This window comes from Petromyzon marinus, chromosome 36 (assembly GCF_048934315.1).
Source record: "Petromyzon marinus isolate PM22_M1 ecotype Great Lakes invasive population chromosome 36, UKy_Petmar_22M1.pri1.0, whole genome shotgun sequence".
NCBI lineage: Eukaryota > Metazoa > Chordata > Hyperoartia > Petromyzontiformes > Petromyzontidae > Petromyzon > Petromyzon marinus.
Genome location: NC_133702.1, coordinates 6,507,279 through 6,523,141, shown reverse-complemented (window position 1 = coordinate 6,523,141; position 15,863 = coordinate 6,507,279). Strand labels below are relative to the sequence as shown.

Genomic DNA, 15,863 nt, shown 5'->3' with positions numbered 1-15,863 from the left:
CGTGGAAGGGAGGAGGGCTTAGAGAACACGAGGACCTTATTAACATTTGGGTCAAGCAGGCACCTGGTCGCCACCGCCGCGCGTACTTATAAGAATGGTTTCTCACACTGGGTGGACTTGCGAGCCCAGAGGTCGCCGGATCGATTCGACCTCCGGGCGTGGCAGTTGAAAGTTGGAGCAAGTGTCTTAAATTTCACCGCACTCCGCCCATGAGCAGCCGGTGGTATAAGTGGGGGTGCATCACAATTAGTCGAACCCTGCGGCAGGTTGCATGCCCATCACTTTCAAAATAATCTGGTCAGCGTGGAAGAATAAGCCAAGATATCCTCCAGTTGGAGCTCTCTCGACTTTTAAGAGACCCTCCTGCCAGCCGTGGCGTACGCAGGTAAATTCACGGCTGCACATTTCCCCTCATTTAACCTTTGAACAAGTCTACAGGCACCGCAAGGACACCGTGCCCACTTACTGCCGTCGTATATTTTTTTAGTTGTAAGATAGGGGTTGTTCCAAAATGTCACAAATAAGCTCCAAATGTGTCGGCAAGAAGACGCACGATCGCGCGCAGTCACTTGAGTTGTCACACACATTCTCTGCCTGAGCCGCGAATTCTCCCGGCTGGGATCATGTTATTAGGAGCGGTGGCGGCAGTGGTTAACAGGTCCCTGCAGGGTGGGCTGGTAGGACAAGTCTCTGCACTGTCTATTGCTGATTTTACACCCAACAGCACGAGATTTCACTTCGTTAAAGTATTGAAAGGGGACGGACGGACGGACACATTAATCTATTGCAGGCTGGTACACTCAGTTTACAACTTCGTTCCTACCAGTATAACACTGCACACATTATTGCCTAAGTTCGATTCCCGGGCACGGGAATCGAACCTGACCTGGGCCACTCTCCTTCACCAACCCACACTGGTTAGTGTGGTGAAGTATGGTCAAACATCCCACCCTACTCCACTCCCTCATACGACGTTACTCTTCCAAGTTGGACTCCCAACCCATGTCTCGATCAAAACCTCAGTCCTATTGTCGCGATTTCATTTGAAAATATTCTTTTTTGTTGCATTGTGGTCAATATTTCGGCGTCTCGTGACTGAAGTGGGGTCATGAGTTGCTCATTACATCATACGACATACGATGCACGGATCGTGCCGGTAAACATCGACTTTAATCGATAAATCTAAGCACAATCGTACATCTCACGATGATTGCGCAGACATCTTGTGTATGTTTACACCGTGGCATTGATAGCTTAGTACCATAAACATTTAACTACAAATAAAAACACACACACACACACTTGCAGTGCCCCGCGTTTATTTTATCATCGTAATAGGCGCCATCAGGCACGATCTATCAACTGCTGGATGAGTTACTACGCACGCCGTGGCCATCTCACGGCCGTGCGACGCAGCAATCCATCGAGATTCTTCCTGCACACCATCTCATCTCATCGCTGCGTCTCGCTGACATCTTCCCTCCTTCAGGTTGCCATCCCGCCACCGGACTCTTCCATCAGCCATCGTAACTTTTCGCGATGTTTCCTCACCCAAGTCCACTTATTGATTTCTTCTTTACTGTCAAATTTACGTATCCTTAACTGTCTGTACACGACGCGTGTACGACAGGCAGAGCCGTGTCCCTCTTGGGGTACGGCGAATCGGGTCGACCGCCCCGGGCCCAGCACTGGGGGGGGGGGGCGCTTTGAAGTCACGGTGTCAGATGTAATACTTCTGGTTTAGTTTGAAGGCGTCAGGGGAGATTCGCCCCGGGCCTCGCAGCCCCCTCCTCCCCTACCTATGGACGGCCCTGAGTCTACGTGTATGGCGTCCGTTAGGTGTGGAACACCAATTCACACTTCCTGCCGAGCTCTGGACGCATTGTTGATATTCTCGGTTGAAGGTTTGATTCGACGATCCACATTTTTTTGTGAACGGCCTCTAGCGACGGGTATGATTTATACACGAATTAAAACATCGTTTGCTTTAAGAATCGATTATTTACTCGACAGGTCAATATACTCCTAGTAGACATGTCGTGTAAAGATGAATCCTATAAAAATCGATGAATACGCTCACAATGCATGCATGGAATCAATCACGTTATATGCACATTATAAATACAGTAACGACTTGGCGTATATGCGAGAGAATATTCGAGTTAGGCAATAAAAAACTAGATTTTAAGAATCCAATCGTGACAGTTATTCCCATCGTGGGAGTGTAAAATTGTTCGGGTATTGATCTAATAACTTGTTAATGAACGATTTAGTGACTATAGGAGGCGGACAAACGTGTTGAGATAATATCTAAAGCGCTCTGATGAGACGCCCCGGAGCCTCGGGCGCGATAACGGAAACAAGTATTTATCTACCGATGAATATTGATAAGCTAACGATACGTGCATCGAATCGTACGATTAATTATGCTGTAGATCGTATTATTTACGATGAAAAGTATATTAACAATTAATTAAAATGACATTTAGCCTAACCGAGCGAACAAAACTGTACAAAAGAGACAGATAGACAGGAAACAATACCATGCACAGTCTGATCGAGCGCGTTGGATGAAAGGGTTGGTGGATCACGTTCAGATTTGTCAAACTTCCAAACCAGCTGATCTGCGAGGTGGCTAGGGGATGGCAGTAGAGCAAATATGTTGTGAACCTCTCTGTGCGGACATTCAAAGGTTATCTCTTCGTGTACATGAGTTTTCTCTGGGCACTTCGATTTCATCACAGGGGCAAAACAACTCATTGACCGTCCAAACATGACCCTCTTGAAACAAAAAAAGTAATAATCATAGAGGCTTTCTTGTATAAAAGGACGCACTATCCTTTAAGTTCCAGTTGTAAACGTGTGTTCTACAGAGAGAACTGTAAACGCAATGTGTACATTTTTTTATTTACTATTTTTCCGGTATTATCACAGTGGGACGTGGGAACGCGCCTGCGTGCAATGGTTAGCTCAGTGCACAATGACTCAGCGTCCCGAGTTCAATCCCCGGCCACAGCTAACAAGAGTGACGAGTACTAAATAAACCAGTTCTGGACTTCAACAACCCGCACTGACCAGCAGAATGGATTTCAATCAAACAACTCCGATGACTCACACAGCGTGGGCCAGGCTTTCATCCAGCAGTCGATTTAAATTCACCATGGAATCTCCCTCCTGTCCCCTGCGACCTTAACACAGTAGGAGGTCGCTCATTCTCCTCTGCTGCTCCATAATCTTGAACTCCCCCTCCATGCCACCCGTGCTGTAGACTCCCTTGCCCCTGTTCAAGTCTATGCTCAATTCCTTGTATATATATAAAAAAAAAACCTGCCCCTCGCTATGCAACACATATGCCCCTTGTTTCTACGCTTGCATTTAGACGCTCTGTACATCCCACACTGCATTGGATGGTGTTATTAAAATAGCAGTGAACGCCGTTTTTCCTGGTCGCGGTGGTTAATTTGGCAACGACACCGGCTTAATCCAGCAAAAAGGGGTCCGGAGCACGGCGCGCAGCGGGAGTGACTTCATTCCAAAGGTCGCCTCCGCCTGGCGCCGTCACTGCCCCATTTGAATCCGCAGCCTCGCGCCAGCCTCTGTCCTCACCGCGTCGACATCTTGCCCATTCCCCGCGGAACATAGATGCAGTTTATACCCATTGATAATTAGTGTGACGTCCTTCCCTTAAGTTGAGGAATTCATGAGACTTCTGTCTTTTTTTTGTATTCCGCAATTCTCTTCTAATTGTGCTATTGGCGTCGTGGCGTTGAGACGAAGAGTCGATTCGAAACTCTCACGGAGCGCAGTGTGACCCCGTTATATATAATTGCCCGCAGAAGCAGATATCGCAGAACTTTTTCTTAAGATTCCATCAAGTGACGTCTTCATCCACATACACTCAGAGGTGCACTTTCCCACACACCCTGTAACACAGATACATTTAGGCAAATTAAGCGCAAAACCAAATGTAATAGGATGGGATATTTTTTCTCAGCAAACGTTTGTAACGAGGTTGATATAATCAACTCGCTACCATTTAGAGCCCACGGGTAGAACTGGGTTCTAAAATGAACGAAACAGGAGGATTTCTCCACAAATCTGGCTGTTGCCTGATGAAGCAAGTTATAATTACTGGCGAAACGTCGTACTCATTGTAAATGTTGTGGCATTGCTCTCCAACACAACCGGTGTGCTGTACTAGTGACGAATTGGCATGTTATGTTTACGTGACAAACCTTACTAATTGGCTGTGTCAGGTGGTGGCGGGATTAACGACACATTTATATATTTACGCGATCTAACCCCCAAAAAAACCTCGATTATGCTTGTGTAAATTCCTGCTTAAGGCTCAGTAATTGTTTACTGCTACTTGTAATATTGTATCCTAAAATACAGTGCAAGGCCTTAATCCAGCAGTCGATAGATCACGGATGAGGACGGGGAGTACTGTAGAGTCTCAAAAAGCAGCGCATGGGTCAGGAAGGGCAGTATCCAGTGTGCAGTGAAGTTCGGATTCGATACGTCAATACATGCTTCGTATTGTTACTCAATGGGAGAATGTGTACGCCGAGTTTGATTCATTTTTCTTAAATGTTGGACAGAACCCCACGTAGAGAGATTGAGAGAAAAGGAACAGAGGACAAAATGTATATTAACAACAGGCACAGAGGCGTGACGAGACACGCCGATGCAAAGCTTTCCCTCTAACAAATATACATCGTCATTTCCACCAAAGCCACGATAACTTGTGTGCTGTGAGCCTCCAATGGCTACAGTCCTACACGTGCACCTCAGTAGTAATTTACATCAAGGGTGGGGGGGGGGGTCGAGGCATGAGATGGACGAAACGCAATGTATGCGCTTTGATTAGCATCCTCTTTAAAATTAATTTAAATACTACGGACAATTAAATGACCTGCATAAAAGACGACTAATCGATTGGGATAATAGAAGGACCAACGATCTCAACAGCAGGGGGCATGGTTAAATAATTTTTTTTCTGCAGACCTCGGGCTTTATTAAAAGTCACCTGAAGTTTGTCGATTAAAAGCGTTTTAACGACAATTATATTTACAGCGATCTCACCCCCCCCCCAAAAAAAAAACCTCTATTATGGATTGATAGCGTGTTCGTTAATGAAAATTGGGGCTTTGTTGTTAATTCAAGTGGGCCTATTTCGCATCAAAATGTGTCTGAATGCAGGCACGTGTATGCCATCTGCTATTAAGAAGGACCATTTCCCGAAATAACGCCTATTTTTTATTTTAACATGGTATTATTGATTAACGTGTTGAGTTTCAGATTTAATCGTGCTTGTACGCCACTGCTAAAGCAGCATCACCAAATAATTTGTTTCAGTCTATGTTGGCGGTGGAAAGTACATTCAAAGTTGAGTTTTAGTTTAGACAAGCGTTTTTTACACAGTATATAAGTTAGTTGTATTCGATTCAATGTCAGTATTTTATCTTCATCATCATCACGGTCCATGGGTAGATAGCCCGTCGGTGTCCACTGCACATTTCGTCATTTGTATCTTTGCGTTATTATTTATGGCGTTACAGAATGTATGCTTTGTTACTTCAACATGTTTTGGGTAACTTGGCTGTATCAAAGCACAATCCTATAGGGGGTCAGACCACGTTTTAGCTCGTGGTCGTACCAGGGGCGTGCACGAATGACAAAAGGCATAGCGTTAGCATAGTAATGCGTGTACATCAGACTGCTTGCTCATGGGAACCGTAGTCTCAGCCCGATTGAAATGCAAGGTACGACGTTATCTCTATGCTGTTGGTAGTAATTCAATTAGTGCTTTAACTAAAGCGTGTTTTGTTTTCATCACATATGCAACCCCTTTGACAATCCACTGCTGGATGAAGGCCCTTTACATAACATGTCGGTCGTGGAGGTGGGGAGCGCTGGTGTAGCGGTTAGCGCGCTGCGCTACGAACCCGGTAACACGAGTTCGACTCACGCTTACGGCCAACACTGACAATTATCTGAACCGGTCCTGGGCCTCCCCTAGGTCGACTCGGCCTCAAATGAGTTCCTGGTGCGGTGTGTAAACATCGCCACTGGAGAGACAAAGGCGTTCGGGCGTGGTATTGGCCACGTACCCCCACGTGCGCCGTGCCGGCCTTTATAGGTGCTCGCTAACAGCACTTATCCCAAGTCTGTCCAGGCTATACGGGGGGTGGGGAATCTCTGTCTCTATTTGACCGTAATTCACCAGGCTTGTCGGTGCAGGTTAGTGAAGCGTTTGGGTTGCCAAGTACCGGTTTAGAAAACATTCACGAATCGAAACACATCGATGCGCGCTTACACGTTTGGATTTACACGTAAATCGCGAAGACAATGCGGGTCTGGGTCGCGTGAACGCGACTCGCAACACGTGGCGCGCGAGACGGCCTCAGATCAAAGGTCAGTTTTGATGAGTGCCCTGGCCACAATGAAGAGAGAGATCCAATGTATTATACGGATGCTTAGCTGATGATGATGGTGGTGATGTGACGTTGAGCGATGGTTAAGAATGTTCATCTGGAAGACACGTTTTTTTAAATTGTAATTGACGTCAGTGGCGGATCTAGGAAAGCGGGGGAAGTTGGTTTCGAAATGTCACGCTTTTTTGAAATAGGGCCCGACGTTAATAATACAACAAAACAATCAATGCAATCAAATACTATTTGTAGGGGGATCTTAAGTGTGGGTGGGTGAAATCGACCCTCCCTCCTGGATCAGCCACTGATTGGCACAGTGTTGTAACGTCATTGGAAGCAACGTTAATTTCCCATTGAAATCTCATTGCACGATATGCCAAGCCCAATTCGTCGTCTCTACCACATGGAAGGCTTCATTGGGGGCAGACATTCCAAACGATGTGTAAATTAGTGCCTGCGTAGTCCGACCACGGTGTATGAAACAGGTGATGTAGGCTGATGAGGGGCTACGTGGGTGGGCAGCAGAGGACAGCGAAGTAAACTATATCGCATTCCACTCGCATTGATGAGGTATTATATCAATAAAAATATCCTCAGTGCTGTTTAGCCTTTCACAGACTGCTGGGGCAAGTGCTATGAGCAAGCCAAGGGGGTTTGTGACCAGGAACACGCCCTACCGTCTTTGTCGCCCCAGCGTTGATTTAAGGCTGAGTCGACCTAGGGGAGACCCAGGACCAGTTCAGATATTTGTTATTGATGTTGGCCGTGAGCGGGAGTCAAACTCGGGTGTCCAGGTTTATAGAGCAGTGCGATAACCACCAGGCCCAATGACCAGCATGGGGGAGATCCTCATGCAGCAGATGCTTAACAAAACGGATGTGTTTGCAGAGTCCATTTTTTTCAACACTTTATTATTTAAACAATCGTCACTGTTCGAATTATGGTGGTGGTGGGGGGGGGGGGGGATCGTATTGGTGACCGGGAAGATGGAGCGATGAGGCCAGCTCGTGCACAGGAGCTGAACGGATCGTTGAAGGATGGTGACAGCGTGGGGAGTCCTCCATCCAGAAGTACCGTAGATAGATCTTGGATAATCATGATATCAATACTTGTCAACCCCTTATCAGTGCCTACCTTATTAAAGACCAATTTAGATCTTATTGGTCACCCCGTGCACTTATAAATCTCAACGTTCATCCTACAAAGTCCCATCACAAGGGAGAAACACAAATAGACAAAAATGTTGTTGCCCGTATTGAAACGGCTGTACGCCGTATGGACCTGAAAACTCAATTTCCCTGTACAAGAATACGGGCACGGATGGATATACTGTATAGATAACATAAATGCCCGGCTATAATTATTACGTTACATGCCACGGCTTATTTTATTTTATAATAACCGATCTCCTTACACAATTAGAATAAATTTGTTATTTGTGAAAACGTTTCACAAAACGTTAAAGCCATTTGTTGTAAAAAAAAAAAAAAACACAAGTGGTGCCTTCCTGTGATGCGCCGACCACTGTGGCGTTGGCACAAGGTCATGGGAAAGTGGTCCGCGGAACTCCATTTAGAGGCGTTATAAATTGCAAAATATTGTTGGTGCATGTTGGTCCGGAAAGTTTGGAAACCAGCGAACTAAGATATACGGACTGTCACCAAATCGCCATGAATGTGCCCGATCCCCAACGAGCTCGCTAGCTTGTATGGGGGTGAGCACCACGCGTGGTGGGCATCAGCGGGGGCAGTGCAACAAACACATCGTCGTAATGCACTTGCGAGCTGGCCCCACGCCTATGTGCACAGCGTCTTGGGCATCGTGAAGAGTACGGCCAATTACGGCACAACAAACACACGGGTTCAGAAAAGGACTGTGCGCGTAAAATAATGCGTCGCTACCATACCCAGGCGATTCTTGCGTATGGCATTTTTGTTTGTTCAGGAGCTAAATGCAAATGTCGAGGTCTGCTGGCCACGCGAGTGCTTCAAGAGAGAGATAGTTCGTGTAGTTTTGCTATTCCTCCTTCGTTGAAGAAGCGCAGACTACAGGGTGCTCCTCCAGATGTCTTGTGACCCCCATTTAATTCTCTAAAACGTAATGTTTTTTTAAAAGTAAGGTTGTATTTAAAACAGAAATGAATATGCAAAGTAACAAAAAAAATTGTTAGGGGTCAAGTAATTGGGGTTCACACGACCTCTGGACCACTCTGTACTGTGGTTTACGGTATGGTTCACAGTTTTCGTTGTCACAATCTCGCTGTCTTCTCTAAAACCGATGACAATCTTATTGTACAATTAACGTGCTCCAAGTGGGCACAAACGTAATGTCACATTTTTATGCATTCTCCAACCTAATTATGAGATGTAACCAGCTTGGCTCAACTTAATAATGGCTCATTGTTATCGGTCTATGCACTAATCAAGGTATGTATTATAACGTTGCACGTGAGTGCACATGAGTTACTGTATAAAAATACATAAACTCTTGGAGATACAGTACCATGCATGTATAATTGCATTTTGTTAATCCACTGTTGGATTCATCCACTGCCACCCCATGCAATGTTGGTCATAGTGGTTGTTTGGCCATACTTCACCGCGCTGGTTAAGAAGCATAGGTTGGTGAAGGGTTGCGACCGGAGTCGGGAATCGAACTCGGATAGCCAGGTTCATGGTGCAGTGTGATCATCATTGCGTCATCGAATTCAAGAACATTAATGCAGCTCCACGTAATTAAGTTTGTATTATTATTTAAAGTTGAAGAATACTGAATGTTAAGTGTCCTACTTAATGCGTACTGTAATTACGCAATTCCACTTGCATGGGCTTCGAGGTGGTTAGGATACGAAAGTACAGCAAATGGGTTGTGAACTCATCCGTGCGGACTTTTATAAATCATATCCAATGACTGGGAAACCCAGCAGTATCTGATTAGCAGGCCTGACTGCTGATGAGGCCCTCAAGGTCGAGAACGTCCAAGAGCTTTATTGTTCTAACAAACGCTGCTAGGTCTTATTGGTATTGAATTCCAATAGGCGGATTAGAGCTGGTTTTGTTCATTCACATTCATATACCTAGCCAAGGAGTCTCCATTGCATAATGCAACAAAGCTTTATTATGCACATACCGAAGGACACATTATTCGATTACATTAATCGTCTTATTCATCTCACGAACCGTGTTTAAGCATCGATGTTGCTCGTATGTAAATGTTTAACATTCTGGAGGCCGCAACATTCACCGTATTCATGTTAAGACTATTTACTCTAAGACATGAAACAATCACGTTCGCAATATTCAATCATCTGTTAAGAGATTCTTACAAGCAATCCATTTGTCATATGAAGAGGTGGGAGAGCTAGGGAAGAATGCTGTTTAGCATTTAACATTCAAAATGTGTTTAACATCGGCTGTGTCGTACTCCTCACCTCCAATAGGTGAATAGAAATCAGTCATTGGGGGTATCTATAATTGAATCATCCCGTCTGATAGCGGCGGATCTAGGGCATAAGAAAATCAAGCAAATGATTAGTGCCTCTAAGTAACTCCATGGGACCCAAATCCATGACAAAATATATTGGCTAAAATGAAATAAAAACCCTATCTCAAGCATCTTGGATCTAACCTTCTCTCATCTCACTGCATCGTTGTATCTCTCGTCTTGCGTCTCTCATATTCCATCTCTATCTCTCATCGCACTGCATCTCTGTATCTTAACGTCTCTCGTTCCACTGCACCCTCATCTGTATCTCGTCTCACATATCTTACTACACGTTTATTTTTGCCTACATATGTTACTTCACCACATCTCAATCGCTTGCTTATGTCTCACTAGCAATGTATAAACTGAAAGGGGGGTGGGTGGGAGTGGGGTGGGTCGCCAAACATAATTTCTTAGGGCCCTCAATGGGACCAGCAATTCCACAAAACTATATATTTTTATTTACCAGATAAGACCCACTGATCTATACAGCTCTTCCCCCCCCCCCAAATCTACCTGGCCACAAATGATAGATCAGCTCAACGAAGTGGCTTATCATGTGGACAATTATCGCAGCCAAACACTCTTGTTTTCAACGCACGTTTCGAAGCGCGTGTTGCCGATGTACGGCAAACCCCACAGGGTGCGTTCGGGGAGCGGCGGTGCAGCGTTCAGCGCGCTGTGCAAACGAACCCGGCTACCCGAGTTCGACTCCCGCTCGCGGCCAACACCGGTGACGATTACCGGAACCGGCGTTGGGCTTCCCGAAGGTCGACTTGGCCTCAAAATGATTTCCTTGGTGCGGTGTGTAAACTTCGTCACTAGGGAGACAAAGGCGGCCGGGCGTGCTGCTGGCCACCCCACCCCGCTCGTGTGCAACCGTGCCAGCCTTCATAGGTGCTCGCTAACAGCACTTGCCCCAAACAGTCCGTTAAGGCTACAGGGGGATCTTTGTCTTTGTTATTGCCCCCCCTCCCCTTTCCGAAAGGCAAAATCAACACGAACTGACCACGCCAAGCCTGCCACGTCATCGATCCCGGCCAGCCAGGCAAACACGTGGAACACACTCAGCCCTGCCACCACCACCCTCCTCCTCCTCCTTCCACCAACCACCCAACCAACCACCTCCAAACACGTGGAACACACTCAGCCCTGCCACCACCACCAACCACCTAACCCACCACCTCCAAACACGTGGAACACACTCAGCCCTGCCACCAACCACCTAATCCACCACCTCCAAACACGTGTAACACACTCAGCCCTGCCACCACCACCAACCACCCAACCAACCACCTCCAAACACGTGGAAGACACTCAGCCCTGCCACCACCACCAACCACCCACCACCTCCAAACACGTGGAACAAACTCAGCCCTACCACCACCACCACCACCAACCACCCTCCTCCTCCCACCACCTCCATTCCACTACGTTTCAGATCTTCTCCGAGTCGCGATTGTATTCTTGAATCGATTCCGGTGGTTTTTGATGATGGCGTTGTTGTTGTGGGATAATTGAGTACAGAGGGACAATACTGTGTATACCGAGCGTAGCATGAGCAACATCTCATCTTGAGATCTCTTTAAGCGAAGCAGGCTTGAACCTGGATAGCGCTACTTGGGTTATTATTAAATGCTGCATATTGGCAGCAGAGAGCAGTGTGGTAAAAGCCATTTGTTGTACTGCATTGCAACCTCTATGCTCCTACGTCTATGCCCCTCCCGACCCCCACACAGCATGATGAAGTATGGCTAAACAACCACCCAAACGTACTTGCGGAAGCCCTCGATTAGATCAATTAATCGACGAATCGTCGCATGTCTGAGCAGGGGAAGCTGCTATAAAGTCGACTCTTCCCTCCTTGTTGACATGCCACGGGGGGTGGAGGAGGAGTTGTGACGAGAGACCACACATCAGTATTTCTGAAAGATTTTTGCTGTTTTTTTTTCCTGGCTTTTTCTGTTTGCGCATCAGTCACTTTAATGTCTTTTTGTTTGTTTGTTGCGGTTGCACCCGATTCAAGAAGCCGAATGGCTCACAGGGCTATACCGAATAAATGAAACTGAAACCAGTATTAGAAGTCATCGTGATCCCCCCATCATCAGCAACAACAGAGAGCAAACGCAACCAATCTCACACGGTGCAAGAGACACGCACGCCAATCATTATAAGCAACGTAGACATTGCAACAACGCCACCACCACCACCAGGATTTCCACACCACCTCCAGCAGCAGCAGCAGCAGCAACAACTATAAACTACAGTACTGTACCACCAGCAGTCGTATTGCTAAAACCAGCAGCGTAACACAAACTCCAGTACAACCACGGCGCCAACTACGGACACAACCGTTGCCCACAGCTTCGTGCCAACATCATTACCAGTTACAGTATCAACAGCAGTACAATCACGCCTAACAACAGTATAAACACCCACTCTGGAACCACTACTGATAACAGAGCCATCGTTCCCAAGCAGGCAACCACTCCCACCAAGTGTGATTAGTAACAACAGAAGTGAACACTACCCAAATGGCAGTGCTTTGCCAACAGTATGACAAATACTGCATGGGTTACACCTGCAGGGCCAACAGCACAACCACCAAGCTTATGAACAATACCAACAGTGTAAGTAGTTATTAACGATAGGATAACCACTACCAAAGTGTCAATAACTGTATAACTACAGTACCAACAACAGCACAAACATTCCCAACAGTACTGTACAGTTACAGAATAACAGCAAAACTACAGTACCAACAATAACAATGCTACCGTACCAACAAAAGTGCCATACATAGCAACCACTCACAACAACAGCACAACCACTCACAACAACAGCACAATTAGTAACAGGGCAACTCCCAAAAGTATGACGAATAAAATGAAGTTCAACTCCAGCACGACCACCACGAACAGCCACAACCACGACCAACAGCCACTCCACCAACAGCACAACCACTCCACCAACAACCACGACGAACCACTCCACCAACAGCACAACCACTCCACCAACAACACAACCACTCCACCAACAACCACGACCAACAACCACTCAACCAACAACCACTCAACCAACAACACAACCACTCCTCCAACAGCACAACCATTCCACCAACAGCACAACCACTCCCCCAACAGCACAACCATTCCACCAACAGCACAACCACTCCCCCAACAGCACAACCATTCCACCAACAGCACAACCACGACCAACAACCACTCCACCAACAGCACAACCACTCCACCAACAGCACAACCACGACCAACAACCACTCCACCAACAGCACCACTCCACCAACAGCACAACCACGACCAACAACCACTCCACCAACAGCACAACCACGACCAACAACCACTCTACCAACAGCACAACCACGACCAACAACCACTCCACCAACAGCATAACCATTCCACCAACAGCACAACCACGACCAACAACCACTCCACCAACAGCACAACCACGACCAACAGCACAACCACGACCAACAACCACTCCTCCAACAGCACAACCACTCCACCAACAGCACAACCACCAACAGCACAACTACGAAGAACAACCACTCCACCAACAGCACAACCACCAACAGCACAACCACCCACAAGGAAAGTGCACAGCACCAATACTATATTATTGACTATTTCGGTAAAGTCACATAGAAGGGAAACAATAAAACAATAACAATATAAAACAATACAATACTGTAGCAAGGACGACTGTATGACCGCAGTACCAACAACGTTCGCACTCCCAACAACAGCCACCGACATCACAATCCGCAGCAGCGTTAACTTCTGTACCCACAACAACACCAACAACAGTGCAACCGCTCCCAACAAACTTAACACTATTACAATAACCACAACAAGTAACAAAAACAACCGCGCAACTCCAGTAACAACCACTCGCAACACACACACACAACTACAACAATCACCAACAACAAGACACACAAACTAAAGTCACGACAACCACTGCCATCCCCTCTCCCCTTACTACAGTGCTTTAACCACAAGTTGCAAGCGGACAACCGCACAACTACAGCCACAACAACCAACTCACAACAAACTACTACAGTACTTTAACCACCACAGCAAAGGAGCAAAGCATCCGCACAGCTACAACAACACCGACCCAACCCCAACATTCGCATCATCATCAGCAACAGCAGCACGGGGAAGTGACGTTGGGGGGCGGGGGGGCTTTGCTATTAAACCCCCACCCCCCCCCCTTACACACAGCCGTGTACAGTCGTGGCTGTACATTCACACACACACACCCACCACGACAACACCACCACGACTACGCAGATTGCTCGCGTGTAACACACCACACACGTTTCACACACTACACACCACACACACGTGTCACACACCACACACACGTGTTACCACACCACACCACACGTGTGTACGAGCGGCGGTATTTGTAGCAGCAGTCCCGTCGGTGAACACGTCTGCGAGATACTGTACACGCACACACACACAGACGATGAGAGCCGCCGACGCCACTTTTCACCGTCGTCTTTATCTTTAATTCCGGGCGACCATCGCTTCGTCACAAAGTCGGCTGGGATTTCAGGACACACGCTCGCAAACATCTGCCTGGTTGTTGTGCTGCAACCTCGCCACACACCACCCCCCCTCCCTCTCTCCACTCCACTCCTTCCACCGTGATAACAGAGAAGAAGATGTGGAGGCCGAGATGACTTACGTCTCGGCATCTCGTCGTCGTGTCTCTCCGCCACCGCAGCAGCTACCCCCAGCACGGTGGCCACCCTGCTCCGAGTCATGCGATTCGCCACGCCGCTGCTGGTGGCCGCACTGCTGGGCCTGGCCCTGTGGCACCTTCGCCTGGCGTGGGCCGGGACGAGCAGTGGCGGAGAAGACGGCGATGATGTTGACGATGACGATGGTGATGATGGTGATGATGATGTTCGTAAGCGCAGCTGTGGACGTGCTGGTTCGTCCGCGGGTATCGGCGGTGGCCGTCTGTACGGTTGGTCCCACGGTGGTGGCGGCGGCGGCGGCGACATCGGCGTCGGAGGTTCTTGGGATCCGTACGCTCACAAGTTCTCAACTTTTCCCGACCAGCTGAGGGTTCAGCTGCGAGAAGACGCTCGCCGCATGTTCTACGTGGGCTACGACAACTACATGAGCCACGCTTTCCCCGCCGACGAGCTCAACCCCATCGATTGTCGGGGTCGAGGACCCGACGTGGACAATCCGTGAGTCGATCCTCTCTCTCTCTCTCTCGCTCTCTCCCTCTTAAACTATTTAAAACTTTGTCAATGTTACCAGGTAAGGCGCACCGAGCTGTAATAAGTAGCGTCTTGTTCATAAGCGATTTGGCTAGGACAAATGATCGCTCGAACGAAGTGGAATTATCATCACGTGGAGAAATGTAATGTATATCGGCAGCCGAATTCTCGAAACGCGTGATGTTCATTTTTTAATGTGGAGGAGAAACATCCACGCGACCACGGGGAGAGCGAGACACGCAAACTCCAAATATGCAGCAGGCGTTAAGGTCGCTATAAAACCCACGACCTCCTGTGTACCAGACGAGGTAGTTAACATCTAGCCATCGTGATGAGAGAGACAACGCAAACTCCAAATATACAGCAGGCGTTAAGGTCGCTATAAAACCCACGACCTCCTGTGTACCAGGCGAGGTAGTTAACATCTCAGCCATCGTGATGATGAGAGAGACACGCAAACTCCACATATACAGCAGCAGGCGTCAGGATCGGGATCGTACCTACGACCTCCTGTGTACCAGGCGAGGTAGTTAACATCTCCTAGCCATCATGATGATGAGAGAGAGAGACAACGCAAACTCCACATATACACCAGGCGTCAGGGTCGGGATCGTACCCACGACCTCCTGTGTACCAGGCGAGGTAGTTCACATCTCCTAGCCACCGCGTGTGGCTTTGGAGAA

The 15,863-nt window shown here is 47.6% G+C and overlaps 1 protein-coding gene across 1 annotated transcript in view; it reads left to right on the top strand.

The window, feature by feature from the left end:
- Positions 1-11,751: 11,751 nt before the first annotated feature.
- EDEM1 (ER degradation enhancing alpha-mannosidase like protein 1) overlaps positions 11,752-15,863 on the top strand; it is a 31,721-nt gene continuing 27,609 nt past the window's right edge. Inside the window, exon 1 of the mRNA XM_032966585.2 lies at positions 11,752-15,147. Coding sequence (XP_032822476.1) covers positions 14,711-15,147 — 437 coding nt within the window. The 5' untranslated portion in view covers positions 11,752-14,710. The remainder of the gene's footprint in view (positions 15,148-15,863) is intronic.